The sequence below is a fragment of the Kogia breviceps genome, chromosome 4 (genome assembly GCF_026419965.1).
Source record: "Kogia breviceps isolate mKogBre1 chromosome 4, mKogBre1 haplotype 1, whole genome shotgun sequence".
Taxonomy (NCBI): domain Eukaryota; kingdom Metazoa; phylum Chordata; class Mammalia; order Artiodactyla; family Physeteridae; genus Kogia; species Kogia breviceps.
Genome location: NC_081313.1, coordinates 75,159,014 through 75,177,357, shown reverse-complemented (window position 1 = coordinate 75,177,357; position 18,344 = coordinate 75,159,014). Strand labels below are relative to the sequence as shown.

At 41.4% G+C, this 18,344-nt stretch overlaps 2 protein-coding genes across 15 annotated transcripts in view; both read left to right on the top strand.

The window, feature by feature from the left end:
• Positions 1-18,344, top strand: part of ARB2A (ARB2 cotranscriptional regulator A) — a 428,393-nt gene that overhangs the window by 312,288 nt on the left and 97,761 nt on the right. The window contains exon 13 of one of the 14 annotated variants that reach the window (XM_067031335.1): positions 7,205-7,222. The exons of the other annotated variants lie outside the window; for them this stretch is intronic. The gene's annotated coding sequence lies outside the window, so the exon portion shown is untranslated. Of the gene's footprint in view, positions 1-7,204; positions 7,223-18,344 lie in introns of those variants that run through there. 14 annotated transcript variants of the gene reach the window in all.
• POU5F2 (POU domain class 5, transcription factor 2) lies at positions 7,015-8,029 on the top strand. The gene is given in 2 exon segments (XM_059061477.2): positions 7,015-7,949; positions 7,951-8,029. Coding segments are annotated over 2 exon segments (1,014 nt in total).

The window sequence follows — 18,344 nt, the reverse complement described above, 5'->3', positions numbered from 1 at the left end:
ACAGCACCAACAACTGAACAAAATGAAACAAACCCCCCCAAAAAATGATCGTAATAAGAATATTTTCCTGGGGCTTGCTCTGTCAGTGTCCTTGCTCCCCCAGTGAGCCAGAGCCAGTCCCCACTTCCCCTGGAGGCCTTCCAGTACTTCTAGGTTGGTGTCTGGACCTTCTGTGGACTCTGTGGAGCCAGCTGAGACCCTGACCTGGCCTAACTCCCCTGTGTTCTTGCCCCCAGACTCCACTGCTGCGAAGGCCAGACCAGTCTCAGTTGTAGGAACACTCATTATCCATTCAGGTATTCCACAGATGCAGGATTTACCAAGCCGATCTTGGGGATTTAATCCATGGCTTGTGCTGCTGCACAGAAAGATTTCTATTCCTCTTCCTCAGTCGCACCACCCCTGGGGCTCAGCTTTGGTTTTGACCCCGCATCCACCTGTGCGCCATCCTTAGGCATCTGTCCCTTGCCCAGCTGAGAGGGAGCAAAAGCAGTGGCTGCTTGGGGCTGGGGTGGGCTACAGAGGGCACAGTTGGTGTGTGTGTGAGTTGCCTGCAGCAGTAGGGACCAGCAGGCCATTGCAACAGGCTGTGGCATGCTCACTGTGCCAGAAGTACCTCCCAGAGACCGTGGAGGCAGGGCTGGCATGCGGGGGGCAGGGGCAGCCCCAGCCCCCACTCACCACTCAACAATGACACCTCATTTCCAGGCAGAGGACACATCCCCTAGGGGCATTCGGAGCCACGCATCCCCTCACACCTGTCCCCTCTGCTGTATCTTTGCAGCCAACAGAGCTCCTCTCCCTGATCTGCTCTCCCAACCCCACACTTTAGCATTCAGCCCCTGCCAGCATCAGTAGACTCCTGTCCCAGACAGGGGAGCCCAGGGCTGATTCCCAAGGAGGCTTTGGGATGGGCGGCGCTCAGGCTCCTGGAGCCCACGCGGGCATAGGAGACCCTGGCCCAAGGGGCAGGCAAGCCCACTCAGATGGGAGCCCCTCCCAGTGCCTGTGGAGGCAGAAGAAGCCAGCAGGTGGAGAGAGGGGTTGTAATGGCGGCCCCGCCCCTTGCGTGCCACTCAACAATGATGCCTTGCTTCTGTGGCATCCCGCGCTTTTTCCGCAGACTTTCCCGGTTGTGTAGCTCCTTACTCTTGTCCCTTCAGGCTGTCTTTTCACAGCCAACAGCTGTCCCCTCCTGGGTCCACACTCCAATCCCACTTTCCAGCACCAAGCCCCGCCCTCCACAACTGGCAACTCAGGACTCAGGCTGGAATGCGCAGAGCTGCCGTGTAGACCACTTGTGTAGTTCTTACCTTGTCCTGCCTTCCGCAGACTGTCTGCTGCATTCTCCTTTGATCCCCCAAAGGTCCTTTTCTGTCGCAGCTAATTTCCCCACCGTGACGGAGTTTTTCTGAGTGTGGGGGCCTCCCCTCCCCTTCGGCTTCCTGCCAGGCTTGCTGATCCCTGTTTTGATTCCTCTTTTCTTTTTTTCTTCTTTCTTTCCTCCTACAGGTTATGAGGGGATTTTTCTTGTCCTTTTAGGTGTCCGAAGTCTTCTGCTAATGTTCAGCAGGTGCTCTATGAGAATTGTTCCATTTGTAGATGTATTCTTGATGTATTTGTGAAGAGAGATGAATTCCGTGTCCTTCTATTCCGCCATCTTGACTCCTCCCCCTCACTTTGTTTTATATAGTTTTCTACTTGAAAATCCACCCAGAGAATTGACAGTTTAATCCTTTCAGTGTATTTTGAGGTAGTTTCAGTGAACTAAATTGTTGTGGTGTGTGGAGTTAACTCTCACTGTGAGGTGGGAGGCATCTTTCCTTACGGGACAGTTATCACAGTTCTCCTGGGTTTCTCACTTTACTTCCTAGACCCAGAGAGGGACTTCCCAGTAACTGGTCTCTGGATCTTGTCTCCTGCCTTTGCTTTTTGTCTCCTTGACTAATGTGATTCTTGGGGACCTATACCTGCCCTTCTGGTGACAGTGCCTTTACACACTGATGCCTGGTCAATGCTCAGTTACTAGGATACATGCAGAGTGGGAAAACTATAAAATTTGCACCATCTAGCGGGCCTGGCCCTCTCTGCCTGACTTGTACATTATTCTTAGATCTTCTCTGTTGATCTAATTACATTCAAAAAGTATTGTTTGGGGCTTCCCTGGTGACGCAGTGGTTGAGAGTCCGCCTGCTGATGCAGGGGACACGGGTTCATGCCTCGGTCCGGGAAGATCCCACATGCCGCGGAGCGGCTGGGCCCATGAGCCATGGCCGCTGAGCCTGCGCGTCCGGAGCCTGTGCTCCGCAACGGGAGAGGCCACAGCGGTGAGAGGCCCCGCGTACCGAAAAAAAAAAAAAAAAAAAAAAAAAAAGTATTGTTTGGAGCCTCGGACAGAGAAATGAAACTCCTCACATAGTCTTGAACAAAGCTGTGTCCTCCATCTGGGGCAGGAGCAGCTTTGGGAGAGATGCATTTGGAGAGATGAGGAAGCAAGGATCACCTTCCTAGTTAACTAGATAACCGATCAATAGGATGATGTAAATCAAAACCAGATCTCCCTCACATCCAGGTGCTTTTATGCACTTACCATCCTCAGAGTACTGTGGATAGCCCAGTCATTAGCACATTGTTTGGCACATAAGTACGAAATAAATGGTGTCAGTAATGTCCGTTCAGAGACATCTCCATATCTCCTGGGTGGGAGCTATGACATGGAACTCCAGCCGACTTTACAAAGCAGCCAATGTATCTGAGTGGAAAGACACTTAAGTTCAGAGAGGAGGGAGATCACTGTAGTCCTGAGTGTATTGGCCAAGCTCTTCAAGAAGACGCAACTTGAACCAAGACCTACAAGGACGTTTATCATTAACTTTGCCTCCACTGTTTTCTGCTTCTTACCATTAGTGATCTTGGCTGTTGGTTTTGACATCTTAGAATAGAAGCTACTTAAGAAGAGCTTAATTTCACAGATCCGGGTGCTTTGTGTATTTCAGCTTAAAACTTAACTTTCTCTTAATTCCAAAGATCCTAATAATAGAAAACCATTAACTTCTCTTTGGGCAAGTGTAGCTGTCCTGCTCTCCTGACAGTTTCTCTTCTCCTCCATTTAGGTTATAAATACATGGGGCCTGGGACCCTGTGTTTCTTATCCTTACTTTATAATTCCCTATGGATGAGACTGGCCTGATTCTTACATTGTAATACAATCACTTACTAAGAGGTCTCAGGGTTTGTTGAAGGTGATGGATTAGCCTCTCAAGTGCCCCAGCCCAAACAGTGCTGGTTGTCTTGGGCATTCCCATCACCTGCCTTCCCTGATCCCTATTTCTCTTCCAACCAAATATGCTCCTGCTTTTTTCCCCTGATCACCCCATTTCTACAGCACATTAAATATACTTTTAAGGAGGTGTCAAGACTTCTCTTAAGAATATGGGTTTTTATTTGCAGTAACACAAATACATAAACCAGGAGATAGGCACAGTGGCCGATGAGATCTGACCAAGTACAGAGGCAATGTTAATTGAGAGTATCCAAGTTAATTTAAAACCCATCAAGTTCATATACCCTTAATTTTTAATTTAGTAAATGTTTTTAGCTACTGTGTTTTATCTCAGTTAATATAATGAAGCTTTCCTCACTTTTTCCAATTCACTAAAAACATTTTTACTCACTTATTGTTTTTAGACAACTTACGAAGCATTTCTCTGTGGTTTTCTTTTGCAAGTGGGCTGGTTTCACTATTGTGGGCCTTAACTTATATAATTGTTGTCTTTTATTCTCTTTGTGATCCACCTTTCTTTGTGTTTAGCAGGCGCTGGTTGCTTTGTAATATTGAAAAAACAGCATGTAGGTGTACTTGGAAAGAATAGATAGCAGTAACATTTTGTATATTGCAAACTGTTTTTCATAAACTGTCATCTTAAAACATAACCCAAGGCAAATGTGGAAGTCTTCTCACCATTAATGCTGCAGAGATTCATTTATTTAACATTAAACAGATATCTCTTGACTTCCCACTTTGTGCCAAGTATAGTTCCAAGTGCTGAGAATCTAGCAATAAGCCAGACAGACAAGGACCTTGCTCTTTACCAGCATACATTCTAGCCAGGATTGCAGTGGAGATGCAGGCATTAAACAAATAATCAAATACATAGCCTGTAGAGATGGCAGTGATTTCTGGATTCTTTTCCCTCTACCATGGCTTCAAGGCCATTTCTACAACCTTATTTTCTATAGTGTTGAGTTGAATTTAGTCTCATAGTACTACTACCCCCATCTACATAAGGGTGTGTTCTAGTACAGGAGAGAAAGTATGGAGAGGCACCTGGTAGAGTCAAGTTTATCATTGTTAAACTGAAACTAAATGTACTTCACTCTCATGACTGTAGAGGTGAGGATTCATTCACTCATTCAGCAAACATTTATTGAGCAGTGTGTCACTCAGGGTTCTATTATGTTCCAGGCTGTATAACATCTACATGCATGCCCTTAAGTACCTAGCTGGAAAGACAGAGACATAAAATAAATAATTACTGATAAATGTTACAGTAAAAACATATACTGAGTACAAGGAGGGGGCCACAAAAGCATTAATTAACTCTGCCTGGGGGAAGGTCTCACCATAAAGTGTCCTCTAGACTGTGACTTAAAGGTGACTGGAAATATAACACACTTCATTTACTCAGGAATGTTTACTGAGCCAAGCACAGTTGTGGGCCCTGTAGACACAGCGGTGAACTAGGCAAAATCCCTGCTCTCTTGGCAGCACAGAGACAAACAATAAACAGAGAGATAAATAATTATATATTAGGTGGTAGTACCTGTTAATATAAAAAAAAAGTAGGTTAATAAAGGGAACAGAGAGTGACAAAGGTTGCTGTTTTAGAAAGAGTGGTCAGGGAAAGCTTCTCTAACGAAGGGACATTTGAGCAGAATCTTGAATGATATGAGAGAATGAGACCAACAAGCAGGGGAAGCTGTTTCTGATAGAAGGAACAGCATGAAGAAAAGCATAATAGCCATGAAAATTGTGGCACCTTTATTACAAAGTGAAGTATTCTCACTGAGCATGGATGGAGTAAGCTGGGGGTGCAGAGAGCTTGGGGGAGTGTGGTAGACGAGGCTGGGAAAGGAAGGAAGAGGGGGCCAGATGGTGAAAAACACTCTTCCATACTCAGGATTTTGAATGCCCACCTTGTTAATTGGGGAAAGAGGGGCTAGATTTTGAAAAACTTTAAGAGAAAAATGACATGGTTAGATATTTTTACATTTGGTTGGGTTTGGTTAGGTTTGTTTTGTTTTGGTTTGGTTTGGGGAAAATTACCTCTAGCACAGGTATGAAAGATAAACTTGAAAGGAGATGCAGAAGAAACCAATTGTAAGGTTATGATGGTAATGCAAGTGAGAAATTATTTGGCCTAAATTAAAACAGTAAGATGAGGCTAGAGAGGAGATAGTGGAGCTCAGCTGTTTGAGGAGACCCACAACGGAAGATTTGATGCCCTACAGAGCATGGGAAAGGTCAAGAACAATTCCTGGGTTTCAGTTTGGGTGAGTGAGTGGGTGATAATGCCATCAACCAGCTTAGGGAGCCCTAGAGGAGCGGCAGGCTTAGAAATGCATATAATAAATTTGATTTGGGGCAATGGGAAATATAGACTGGAAATTAAAAGAAAAGTCCAGGCTGAAATACAGATTTGACTGTTACCAGAGTTTCATGGAATTTAAAACAGAGGCGCAAGAAGAGTAGTCAGCATTGTCAGATACTGCAGAGAAATTTAATAAGATGAAGGCTTTTAAAAGGCCGTCAGATTTGACAGTTGGAAGGTCACCAATGACTTCATCAAGAGCAATTTCAGTAGATGTGGGTAGGGTAGAGCCTCATCATGGTTGAGATGGAGAGTGAAAGGTCAAGAGGCTGGGATTATCCAGTCAGGATCACTGTCCTCTCTTCTTTCCTAAAGCTCCTCCTTGGAAGCTTTGAATCTGAAGTCTGATCTTCTCTTCCCCTTCCCTCCATAGCTTTCTCCACCCAGGGCCTAGGACTGGTTACCCGAGCTGGGGACATGATGGAGGGACAAATATTCTAAGATCCTTGGATCTCTGATGGGAGAGGTGTCAGGGATAGGGAAGCCTGATGTTGGTGAGTAGGGTATTGCAAGGAGTGTCCTCAGTGGGGAACAGCAGGTGGGGCCAGTCCAGAGACCTGTCTCCAGAGGGGAGAAAGATGAAACACATAGGCCTCTGTTGTATGTGGAAACTCTGGACCAGGAAGCTGAGGTAGGATGGGGAGCAAAGGACTTGAAGGACTAGTGGGGCAAACATGGAATTAGTCAGGAAACTTGGCCCCAGTGAGAGTGGAATCTGACGGAGTGCGGGGGTGAGGAACAGAATCTGACAGTAAACTGATGTTAACTAGAAATTCAGGCAGGGATGCTTAGGTTTCCTAGTGCACAGGGACTGAAGATGTGCAGTGGAAAGACGTTGGCAGTACTTGTGACCATGAAGATGGCAGTGAGGGGACAGTTAATGAATTAAGGGGTAGCATAAAGAAAAAAAAAAAACTGGCATAAAGATATCTAACAAATATTTGTGAAGCCTGAAGCGGTCATTCAGATTACGTGGAGGAAAGAGATTAGATACCAGAGTTCTGAAGAGCTGGAAGGAAACACCTAGGTTCCCTTCAGGGAGAGGATGGACGCAATGACTAAGGGATCCCAGACAGCTTGGGGCTGCAAAGCCCAAGAGAGAGACTTGCACTTCGGAAGGAGTTGGAAGCTAAGTTCAGGGTAGGGGACCCCCTCCCTTAACCCTGGGGACCAGGCAGTTATCAGTAGGATCTACCAGATTTCCCCGCCTGCTCCCGTACACACCCTCGGCCTGTTTCTCCTGCCTGCACCGCCATCTCAGCCCACTGGGGGGCGGGGCTCGAGGGCGCGGCTGGTGGCTGTTCTGAAGCTTCGAGAGCCGTTGGTTCCTACCAGACTCCCTGCTCGGGAGCGGTCTTACCCCATGGCCGGACACAGGCCCTCACACTTCCCCGTGCCAGGCACTGGTGGGGACAGGCCCGCAGGGCCAGTGCCGGTGCGGGTTGACACTCTGATCGGGTGGAGCGCCCAGGCGGCCCCCGGCAGGCTGATGGTCCGGCCAGGGGTCAGGCCAGGGATGTGCCCAGGCCCTGAGGTGTGGGCGCTGTCCCCAGGTCCCCCGCCGTGCGAATTCCGGGACAGGATGATGCCTTGCCGGCCCCGGGTCGGAGCTGGCGAGGTGAGCACTTGGTTCCCAAGACCCTATGAGGTCGCCTTCCCCAGGCCCTGCATCGTCCTGCAGGGCATCCCGACGCTGGCGCTGCCAGAAGACGTCTCGGCTGTAGAGAAGGAGATGGAGCAGTTGGCCAAGGAGCTGAGGCAGAAGAGGATGACCCTGGGGTACTCTCAGGCCGATGTGGCGTTCGCCATCGGGGCTCTTTTTGGGAAGGCGCTGAGCCAGACAACCATCTGCCGCTTCGAGGCCCAGCAGTTGAGCCTCGCCAACATGTGGAAGCTGCGACCGCTGCTGAAGATGTGGCTGGAGCTAGTGGACATGGAGAACCTTCTGGGCTTATGCAAAATGGAGACGATCCTGCAGCAGTCTCGGAAGCGCAGACAGGCATACAGGGAGAGACACATCGGAAACAGCCTGGAGAAACTCTTCCTGCAGTGCCAGAATCCCACACCCCAGCAGATCAGCTGCATCGCTGGGCAGCTCCGGCTGCACAAGGACTTTGTCCGAGTTTGGTTCCATAACCGGAGCAAGATGGGCAGTCGGCCAAGCAATGATTTCTCCCCACTGGCGGGGCTGGGGACTGTCGGACCTCCTCTCCCAAGAGGACCAGTGTGCTTTCCTCTGACATCGGGACTCCATTTCTGTTCCCCCCATTATGGGGGACCCTACTTTACACCGTTGTACCCCTGCCCCTTTCACTGCGGGAGGAACCCTCCTCTCTGCCCTGGCCACCACCCTGAGCCTCCCCAGGCTTTCCAGCTGAGGGGCCTGCCTTTCTGGGGAGGGCCAACCCGGGGAAACGGGTCCCTGGGGTTCATTTAAAGGCTTTTAGCATTAAGTCCTCCATTAGTTGTCTAAAGAAGTTAAGAATACGTAAGGGAGAGGGATGGGAGCTATTTAGGAAAATTTGGGGAGGGAGGTTGAAGTTTACTGCTGTTTTTCCCTAGCACTGGTTTTAAGGTACATTCTGAAACGTAGATGGTTTTGGATATTTTGTTTCTCTCTGTTTATTAATTGAAAAGTAATTGTGTCTCTTTTTCCTAGTGGTTATCAGTAAACATAGGGATATTCTTATGAACACAATATTGAGTGAAAAACTCAGGTCACAGAAGACTATGTCAGTGTATTATTTCTATCAAAACCAAGCAGAACTTTGTGTGAACAGAGTCCAGGATAATTGTTGCCTCCAGGGGAAGGTTTGAGGATGGGACAGGAAAAGAGTACATAGAGCCTACCCAGAGCCCTTGTTGAAAAACAAGAGTTTGCTTGTTCTCCCCCTTTTCTTGAAAGCTGTGTTTTTTTCTAATTCACTTTTCAGCTCCGTTTGGTTTATTCCCTGGGAATTTCCCTTACTTTCTTTTGAGCTCAGAAATGCTTTGTAGAGGATATTTGTGATAGTTGATCCAATATCCAACTCCCTGGTGGCTTTTGCAGTGGTTCATTTTAAATCACTTTTCCAATCTCGTCCATGAAATTGGTCTTTTCCAGTTTTCTGCTTCTACATTGGTCCATATGGGTCATCGTATACTAAACAGAAGTCATTAATCCCTCTGTGTTTTCACACCTGCTGCCATACACCTCCATGTAATACTTATGGTTTTATAATTCTGTCACCATATATTATATCTGAGTTTATGTATTCTTTATGCTTACCAATCTTGTCCATTTTTTTCTCTACTTTTTTCCTTAATCAGTCTTACAAATAATTTATCTACAGGTATTTTCAAATAACAAGTTTTTAAATTTTTAACCATATTTACTATTTTTATTTCCTAATTATTTAATTTTAGGTTTATTTTTATTAACTGCTTTTTTCTAGTTTCTTCTGGTTTCTTCCAATGTATATTTCTTCCTCTCATCAATGTCTGAAAATGGAGCACTGTCAAGACATGTAGATTAGTGAAAATGGAGCCAAACTTAAAAAAAACAAGAGTATGTTGTCAGTGGTTAACAGCGTCATATATCAGAGATCAAATAACATAAATCAAGTAAGCTATATCATTTCATTAACAAAGATGTCATGGGTACATGTCTTAAAACAATTTCAGGGGAGGAGTTAGTAGAGGCAGGTTCCAAACGACAGTCCAATGTCTTCATATTTGCCAGATTTTCCCCTACCTCAGTTAAAAACGTAAATTCCAACCACTCACTCAATGGGATCTTTGCCATCATTCTGAAAATTTCTGTATCAAATGTTTCCTTTATCTTGTATTTCCTTTTGACAAGGCAGGTATTCTTAACCTGAAGATGCCAAACCTCTTTGAAGTATAAACAGAATAGCGTGTTTGTACATATGTGCATTTTCTTCAAAGATGGTGATGGTAGCCTTCATCACATTTTCATTGGGGACCATGACTCTGTAGATCTACGATTTTAGAATTTAAGCAACACCTTCCCATTGGCCATCTTACTTTTGAGAGTAATTTCCCTTGAAAACTAATAGGTAATTCCTGGTTTTCTTCAAGTCTGTATTTTCTGGATATCTCTAGCCAGTACAGTATAAAGGCCCTGAATCAGTTCTTACATAAGTCTTTCAAATTCAGACCAAATACTGTATTGATTATTGCCTTTATTGTTCTTGTGCTTTTATCATTCCTTGGCACTTTAATTAGATTCTTATCATAAAGAACAATTTCTCCCTTCCCTAGAAGTTTTCCTACTTCTTGTCTAAGAAAACTTGAGGTGTTAGGAGATTCCTCCTTATTCCAAAACATTATCCTGCTCTTAAAATAGCATCTGTTTTCTATTATTTCATATTCTTTAAATGTGTGTACTATACATCATTGTTTATTATACTAAAACTGTGTCATAAGGATTTATTTTTCAGAATAGCCACTTTTGTTTATGACTTTCTTCTAGAAATAGTCTTACTAAACAGTACTGATTTCCTTGGCAGAATCCACTTATGAATTCTTTTTAGGGTACAAAATTGTATTATCTATGTAGAACAATGTTTTTACAATGAAAACTACAATTCCATTCAAATAAAGTCCTAGTGGAACATGGGAGTATTACTTGACAAAGTGATTCTAAACTGAAAGAATGAAACTTGGGGAAATATGGAAATTTTGAAGGTAAAGCGTTAGGGCCTTGTTCTACCAGATGTTATGAAACTACAATAATTTGAACACAGTGTTGTGGTTATGATGAACAAAATAAAAGAAACAACTATTTGGCTGTTCCATCTGTGGTCATGTAAATTGGTACAACCTTCTTGAAAGGCTATTGGGTAATTCATATGAGAAGTTTTTAAAATGTGCTTTTCCTTTGGCCCATCATTTCAACTTTTAAATAATGTTTATAAGAAAATAATTGTTATATGTATGCAAAAATTTAGTGATAAGGGTGCTATCAACAGCATTTTAAAAAATTTTAACAACGAAAAGTTAGAAACAACATTCAACAAAGGGTTAAATAAATAAAAAGGAACACCATATAGGGTAAAAATTGACAAACAGTTCAGAAAAGATTGTTGAATGATACAAAACAATTTATTAAACTTTATGATGTCATTTTTTATCTTTTAAGGTAAAAGGTATATTACAGGAAAAATATATATAATAGGTATTACTGGTGATTTTTTTAAAAATTTGCTGTATATATTATACAGTTTAAAAATCCAAGAAATATATCTAAACAAAAACTCGGGAAAATCTAGGATTCCTAAAAATATTCATTCTAGTCTTTCTTGTCTCTAAATGGTAATTTCTCATTATAAAACAATATTTTAGAATAATAAATCTGGCCTTTTCATTTTTAGTCAGATTTGTAGTTTCTGTAAAAGAAAGGCAATTCTCTAAACAGAGGAGTATTGGGACATATCAGTTGGAAAGGCATTGCTAAAAATTAGGGTTTTTTAAATCAGATGTCCATTAATGTTAAAGAGCTGTAGTGTAGCTCAGTGAATGAAGATACCTGCCTTATGTCTTTTCCTGCACAACATGGTAATTTACAATTACAATTAGAGTGTTTATATACCTCAGTGTAGTTAACCTACACTTAGAATATAATATAAGCCCAAATCATTTTCATGTTCCTGGATGTTTACTTTTCAATTTTAAAAAAGCATTTGAAAATATCAAAATCCTGGTTTTATCATGGTAGAATTCTCCCTACTTGTCATGTTTGAAGAAACCAAATGAATATAAATGAGATCTGTGGATTTTTGGATTTGAAGGGGGGTCAGTTCCTGTGATTACAGCCCTAGCCAATTGAAAGATGAACTGTCCTGAAGTAAATCTACCCCAATACCCAGTAGAATCCTTAAAACAAGGCATTCGCGTTATTGTGGTTACACCAGTGAAGAGAAACGTGACAAGAAGCTTTGGGAGACTGTATGGTTTACCTAAGGGGCTGCCTTCAGAAAAGAACCCAGCGGGTAGGTATGTTGGGCTGCTGCTCTGCCACCTCACTTTTTAGCTGTGAGCCTTGTTGTGAATTCTTCTAACGGCAAAATCAGCTACTTTGGCACTGAACTTGCGTTTCTTAGGTTTCCTTCCCCCAGCTTCCAACAAAATTCGAAATGCAAACCAACTTCACTTATCGCTATTGACTCTTCTACTGACTGCCTGCCAAAGACTATGGTCAGAAATGGAAAAATTGAGGCCTTCCATTGATTTTAAAATCAATGTTCTCTTCTAAATCTGTACAACCTGTTTAACATATCATTTCTTCTTTGCCAAAGGAGTAACTCTATTGTTTAATAATTAGTCTTCCTTCTGGGATGCATGGTATAGACCTTCTTTTAGAACTGGCCAGGGCAGTGTATAAGATGCATTAAGTTGAATTGTTGTCTTAGAATGGATGATAATGCTCCTGGAACAGCTGCAAAACTTTGGATATCACTGATTGAGTAGTGGGCAAATCTTAACATACACCTTTTTACTGAAAGAGAATTAGTTTCAATATATCACATATTAGTTTGCTAGGGCTGCCATAACAAAGTACTACAGCTTGGGTGGCTCAAAGAATAGAAATTTATTTTCTCACAGTTCTGGATGCTAGAAGTCTGAAATCAAGGTGTTGCAGAGTTGCTTCCTTCTGAGGGCAATCAGGGAAGGATCTCTGTTTCAGGCTTGTAAACAGCCTCCTTTTCCTGTCTCTTGACATTGTCTCCCCATGTACATATCTGTGTCCTAATTCCCTCCTCTTAGAAGGACACCAGTCATTGGATTAGGGCTGCCCTACTGACCTCATTTTAACTTAGATATCTCTGAAAAGATCCTGTTTCCAAATAAGGTCACATTTGGGGGTACTAGGGATTAGGACTTCAACATATAAATTTTTGTGGGATAAAATTCAGCTCGTAACACCGGAAGTATGGCCCCATAGACAAGGCATAGTTTGGCAGACAGGCTTTTCTGGGTTCAAATCTCAGCTCAGTAACCTACCATCTCTGTTACTTGAAATGACTTCTTTCAGCCTCAGTTTCTCATCTGTGAAATATGTCTAGCAGTCCACAGGGTGAGAGAGTTGATAAACAGATAAAATTAGGTTATATAAAAAGAAACCCCTAGGACTTCCCTTTTATACAGTAGACACCCAATAAGTTTTCTCTCCATTGTGTTTTCACTGTACCTTGTCTGGGCTTTATTTATAGTTCATAAATCGCTCTTTTTTGCATCCTAGGAAATTTCACACAGTGAAATTGTGCTCATCGATCGATAGCCAAAACTGAATAAATGAAAGAACAGAAAAAGACAGTAGTCTCAGTTGCTAGAAAACATACTAACATTGGGAAATGATTTTTGGAATTGTAATAATTGGAAGACAATTATAAAGTTCATTTCCTTAGCTGTCAAATAACAACTATGTAAGGGAACAGATGATAACGGTTTGATTTGAAGGATTTAGATAAAGACTTTCTGAAAACCCATATAATGTTATATAATTGAAAGGAATGATCTCTGAAGTTGTTTCTAGCCTATAATAATTGTATGAGTCTCCATGAATAAGGACAAAACAATGTACCACAGATTGAATATGGAGGCCACAAGGATATAGAGTATGGGAATGGACACAGGACATTGTTCCTCATACTGTAATTACCACTTAAACCTTTCCTTTCTGATCTCCTGCTGTGGTCACAGTTGTCTCGCAAATGCAAGCCCAGTCCTGCCTTCATTCATACTATTTCTTCATTGAACTCTAGCTTTTCTGTCCAAAGCCTACTATATAAATTTGCTAGGGCTGCCATAACAAAGTACCACAGATTGGGTGGCTTAAGGAACAGAAATGTATTGGCTCACAGTTATGGTGACTCCAAGTTCAAGATTAAGGTATGGGTAGGGTCGGTTCTTTCCAGGGCTGTGAGGGTAGGATATGTTCTAGGCCTCTCTCCTTGGCTTGTAGGTGGCTGTCTTCTCTTTATTGTCTCTTTACATTGTCTTTCCTCTATACATTTTTCTGTGTTCAACTTTCCCCCTTTTATAAGGACACAAGTCTTATTGGATTAGAGCCTACCCTAATGACCTTATTTTAACTTGATTACCTTTGTAAAGACCCTATCTCCAAATAATATCATATTCTGAGGTACTGGGGGTTAGTACTTCAAGATATAAATTAGGGGGGGAACCCAATTCAACCTGTGACGTCTACCACTCCTGATAGAAAATATAGGTGGGTGCTGTGGGGGGAGGATGTAGGAACCCAGAGAGACTTATTTATTTTTTCTTGCAAAGGAGTTAAATAAGAGGTGTGTGATGGAAAGGAAAGAGCATTAGCCGTGGAACCAGGCAGCCCCAAATCTGCGTTCTGTCTCTAGGTCATTCACATAGGTAATATCACCAATCCAGGGTAACTCATCAGAAAATTTCAAGAAAAATAACATTTTTTCCCTCCCAACAAATGACTTTATGGGCTGAAGAATTACAGTAGCTACTTATTTCTGTCTATTTTAGGAGCACAACAATTGTACTTTTATCAGTGAGATTGAATGGCATTATCTTAGGAAGAAAATTTTGGATATTTTGATAAAGATATGATTCTTACTTTCCCCAGAAAAATTGCTGTGTGAGCCTATTGAGAAAGCCCTGTCACTTTCTGCTAAGCATTGCCAGCCATTAATTTCTTCAAGCTAATGTAACAGGACAGTCAAGTGACTTGCCTTTAATTTGTTGTGATTGTGTTATATTTATGAAAAGCAGAGCTAAAACAGCTGATAGCAAGTGTTTAGACACTGTGTTTTCATAAATGGTTTTAAGAGCATTGCTAAATCTAAGTAGACACTGAGTAAGTTTTCTCAGTATGCAAAATGTAAATCATTCTTTCTGTAATCATAAGTCATTAAATGCATGCAAATGTTATAAATGATTACCACATTTCAAACATATTTTTATGGTACCAGTCTGCTTCCTAAATATGTATTACCTTTGAGATTTAAACTAAAGAGGTGGGAAAAGACTTACCATACAGGAATGTATTTTGTGGTTCTTTTCTCTCCTAAAAAGGTAGTCATACCAACACCATCGGTAGAAAAGAATGTTTTTGCTTCTGTGTCACATCATTAAAGTAGTGAATCTAATACCGTAAATTTTTGTCTTCTGGGCCAAGAAATTTTAAGTAAAATACTAACAAGAATGTTATGCTTTTAAATGAGAAGTGAAAGAATCTTTATCCTTTTTATTTGAGTTTCCAGAAATGGCACACTCCATTAAAAAATTGTATCATTTTAATTTTTAAACGGAGTTTCTTTCATTAGTCAGTAAACAGTTTATTTGGTGAACATTCTCTGAGCACATATATACACCATGTGAACGTTTAGGAAACAGAAGATGCTTGAATTTGTGAGATTTAAATATTTTCTCACAGTTGATCCAGTGATACTGTGGTAGAAATAAAACCACATGTAAATGAATGAAATACCACTTTCTACTAAAAAGCACGTTTAAATTTTCTATCATTGTTTTAATGAGGACAACAATGACTCCACTTACTCAGTGGAACATCTTATAAATCATTAGCATGTTTACGTCCATATGCATTCTAAGACTCACCCATAAAATTCTACCTGTCCTAATCACAAATATGCATGTACATTAAATTATATTATCTGACTGCACATATTTTATGCTGCTAATATTCTTGCAAATGTTATTAAATTTTGAAAGTATAAATAAAGCAATGATTTGGTTTCTCACTTGCTCTTCTAAAACACATGTGCATGTACATACTAATACTCATGTTTTAAATACATTGTATAAAATATGAGCTATGTAGATCAAAGGTGCTACACCAGAACATGGCAAGCAAAAGGAATAATGCTCAGCATCCAGCTTTGGTCCATTTCCCAGAAATCTTTGCTGTGGCCCCAAACCAACTCCTGTTTTTCCTCCACTTCTACATCCTCACATTCTTATAAATATAGGGTATAATAATTCTTATTATACCCTATACTTCCTTGGTGATTAAATGTCTACTAAGCACCTGTTAAGGTCTAGGCACTAAAGATCAGAATTAGACAAGGTACACATAGGTTGAGTAGAGGAAAGGAGTGAGAAAAATCAAGGATCACCTCATCCATAGCCAGGGTTAGAGGGAAGGACAAAAGAACAACCCAGAGGAAGGAGCACATAACTCAGTGGGGGGTACCTGTCCCATTAAGAGGGGGGACCACTGGAGCTAAGTAAGACTTGAAAGATAACTAGGAGTTGTTAAGTGAAGGGTGTGAGAAGAGGAATGGGGGAGACCAAAAGTCAAGAATGGGAGAAAAAGTGAAAGGACTTGCTTTTGACTAGAAATCTAGGCTGTGATTAGTTACTGCAATTGAGAGTTAAATGCAGTGGCTAAAATTCTGATAGCCATAGCAAAAAGTTACATAGTTCTCAGTACGTGAAGCTAATTACATGAATCTTTCAAAATGCATTGAGGAAAATATTTTCTCAACATTAAACTTAAAGATGAATATATCAATCTTAAGGAGACATTGAACAACACAAGAGATAATCTCTTTAGTTGTAGTACCTCTGTTGATTTGTTGTTGTCATTTAAGATGCACAGTCATTCTTCAGGTGACTGGTTCTTATATTGACTTATAGCAAATAGCCTAAGTCTTAATACTAAGATCCAAGGTTCTAAAGGCCTTTCTTCCAGGAAATAAAATAATTTTATACTGGCATAAAGCTTCCAGATGGTTTGCCTTTGTACTACTGAACAGCAAATCTAGAAAAATTAATGGTTGGCAGATCCACTGTCCTATTCTTCTCAAGAGTCATTGTCTCCACTAGGCTTTTGATACAAAGCTGTTAATCAGAACCTTTATGTTTATTGCAATATCGTAAGAAACACAGGGAAGAGATTAACTGAAAAAACCATCAGACACCAAAGACTGTGTCTTAAGTTAGTAGCCTAGTTGCCTTTGTGCAAAAAAAAAAAAAAAAAAAAAAATCTAATGAGAAACCTTGTTGACTGTCATGGAACATGGTCATTCTGTCCCTGCCCATGGCTCCAGATGCAAGAGAGTGCCTGGCATGATACCAGGGACAGAGATCAGTAAGTGTGCATAACAAGCAACTGACTTAAGATAAATCATCAATCCAATCTGTGTTTTATCCTCATATGAAATAAAGATGACTGAAATATTCCTGTACAGAGTCACTCTGAGAACCAGAAAACAAATAAGCAAGCAAAAACTCTCATAAGAATTTTTGAGAAGTACTTAGCAAGGCATAAAGAGCAATGCAATGCTTAATAATGCCTTTTTAAATAAAATTTAAGGCCTGCAGATCTTCAGTTATTAAGTCCAATGTTGCTTCCATCTGTGAATATTGAAATGCTTTAATATATATAGTAATCTTTACAGAACTTTCTAAAATGAGTCCTTAGCGCCAATGTAGATGTTGAACAAGATTAAATTTTTTTCCCAAATCATGCAAACTCGCCAGTGTCAGAAGCCATCAATAAATGCATAAGTCTTGACACCCTTGCTTTGTCCTTAAATACTGAGTGACACTTTTTAGCTTATTTCAGCAGACAAGTTTTGAAGACAGGCCAAAAATCTATTAGGATCTAGCACTGATAGATCTATTTCTCATGAATTTAGGTCACTTCTGAAAATCCCCAAAGTATGTATAATGAAACAGTTGTAGGGTGAATAATTTTGAGAGGTCTGCTTGAGGTAGCAGACTCATGTTTGGGGCATTCCGTTGGGCAATTGTCTTCTCAGACCCTTACCATCAACTGAGAAGAGCTAGTAGGCAGAGAGCCTAAAAACGTAAGGCTTCTAAAAGTTAAGGATTTGATAAGGCTATTTAGAAAGTGGGAGATAAGTCATTATTTTAAGAACACTGAGACATTTTTATTGGAGTTCTTTATAACTCAACTTGAAGTGGAATATAGCTTGTACGAATCATAATGCCAGATGACAGTTATTTTCCAGTCATTTCTTAAAGTGGTTTACATGTTGTAGTTCAAGCAACATGAAAATTCATTCTGGAAAAGCATTTGCTGTCCAAGGCTTTCTTTTTTTTTTTTTTTTTTTTTTTTGCCGTATGCGGGCCTCTCACTGTTGTGGCCTCTCCCATTGCGGAGCACAGGCTCCGGACGCGCAGGCCCAGCGGCCATGGCTCACGGGCTCAGTCGCTCCGCGGCATGTGGGATCTTCCCGGACCGGGGCACGAACCCGTGTCTCCTGCATCGGCAGGCGGATTCTCAACCGCTGCGCCACCAGGGAAGCCCCCAAGGCTTTCTTAACCAAGAGAAATAGCTACACCTAGATCTCAGTTGTTTGTGAGTGAATTGTATATTCAGGGCATTATCTGCAACAAAACCATGGTCTTAGTCTAGCTTTCCCTTGTTTCCCAGTATGTTTCTGTGCTACTTTTCCCTAATACCAAACTCTTGTGTTCTCAGCAAATGCAAACTACTTTTAATTGTGCCTAGAAAAACATCAGGAGAATAAATTACTTCTCCTCTCTCACTGCCCTCCTCCCTTCATTATTTTAAAGTATTAGAAAACTCAATATGAATTACTTTGTTTTACCCTTTCAGTTACCTATAGCACTTACGTGGATAATCCAGAAACTTCTTGCCTTTAAACATGTATTAACATTTTAAAAAATGCTACTATTAAAATTTACTAT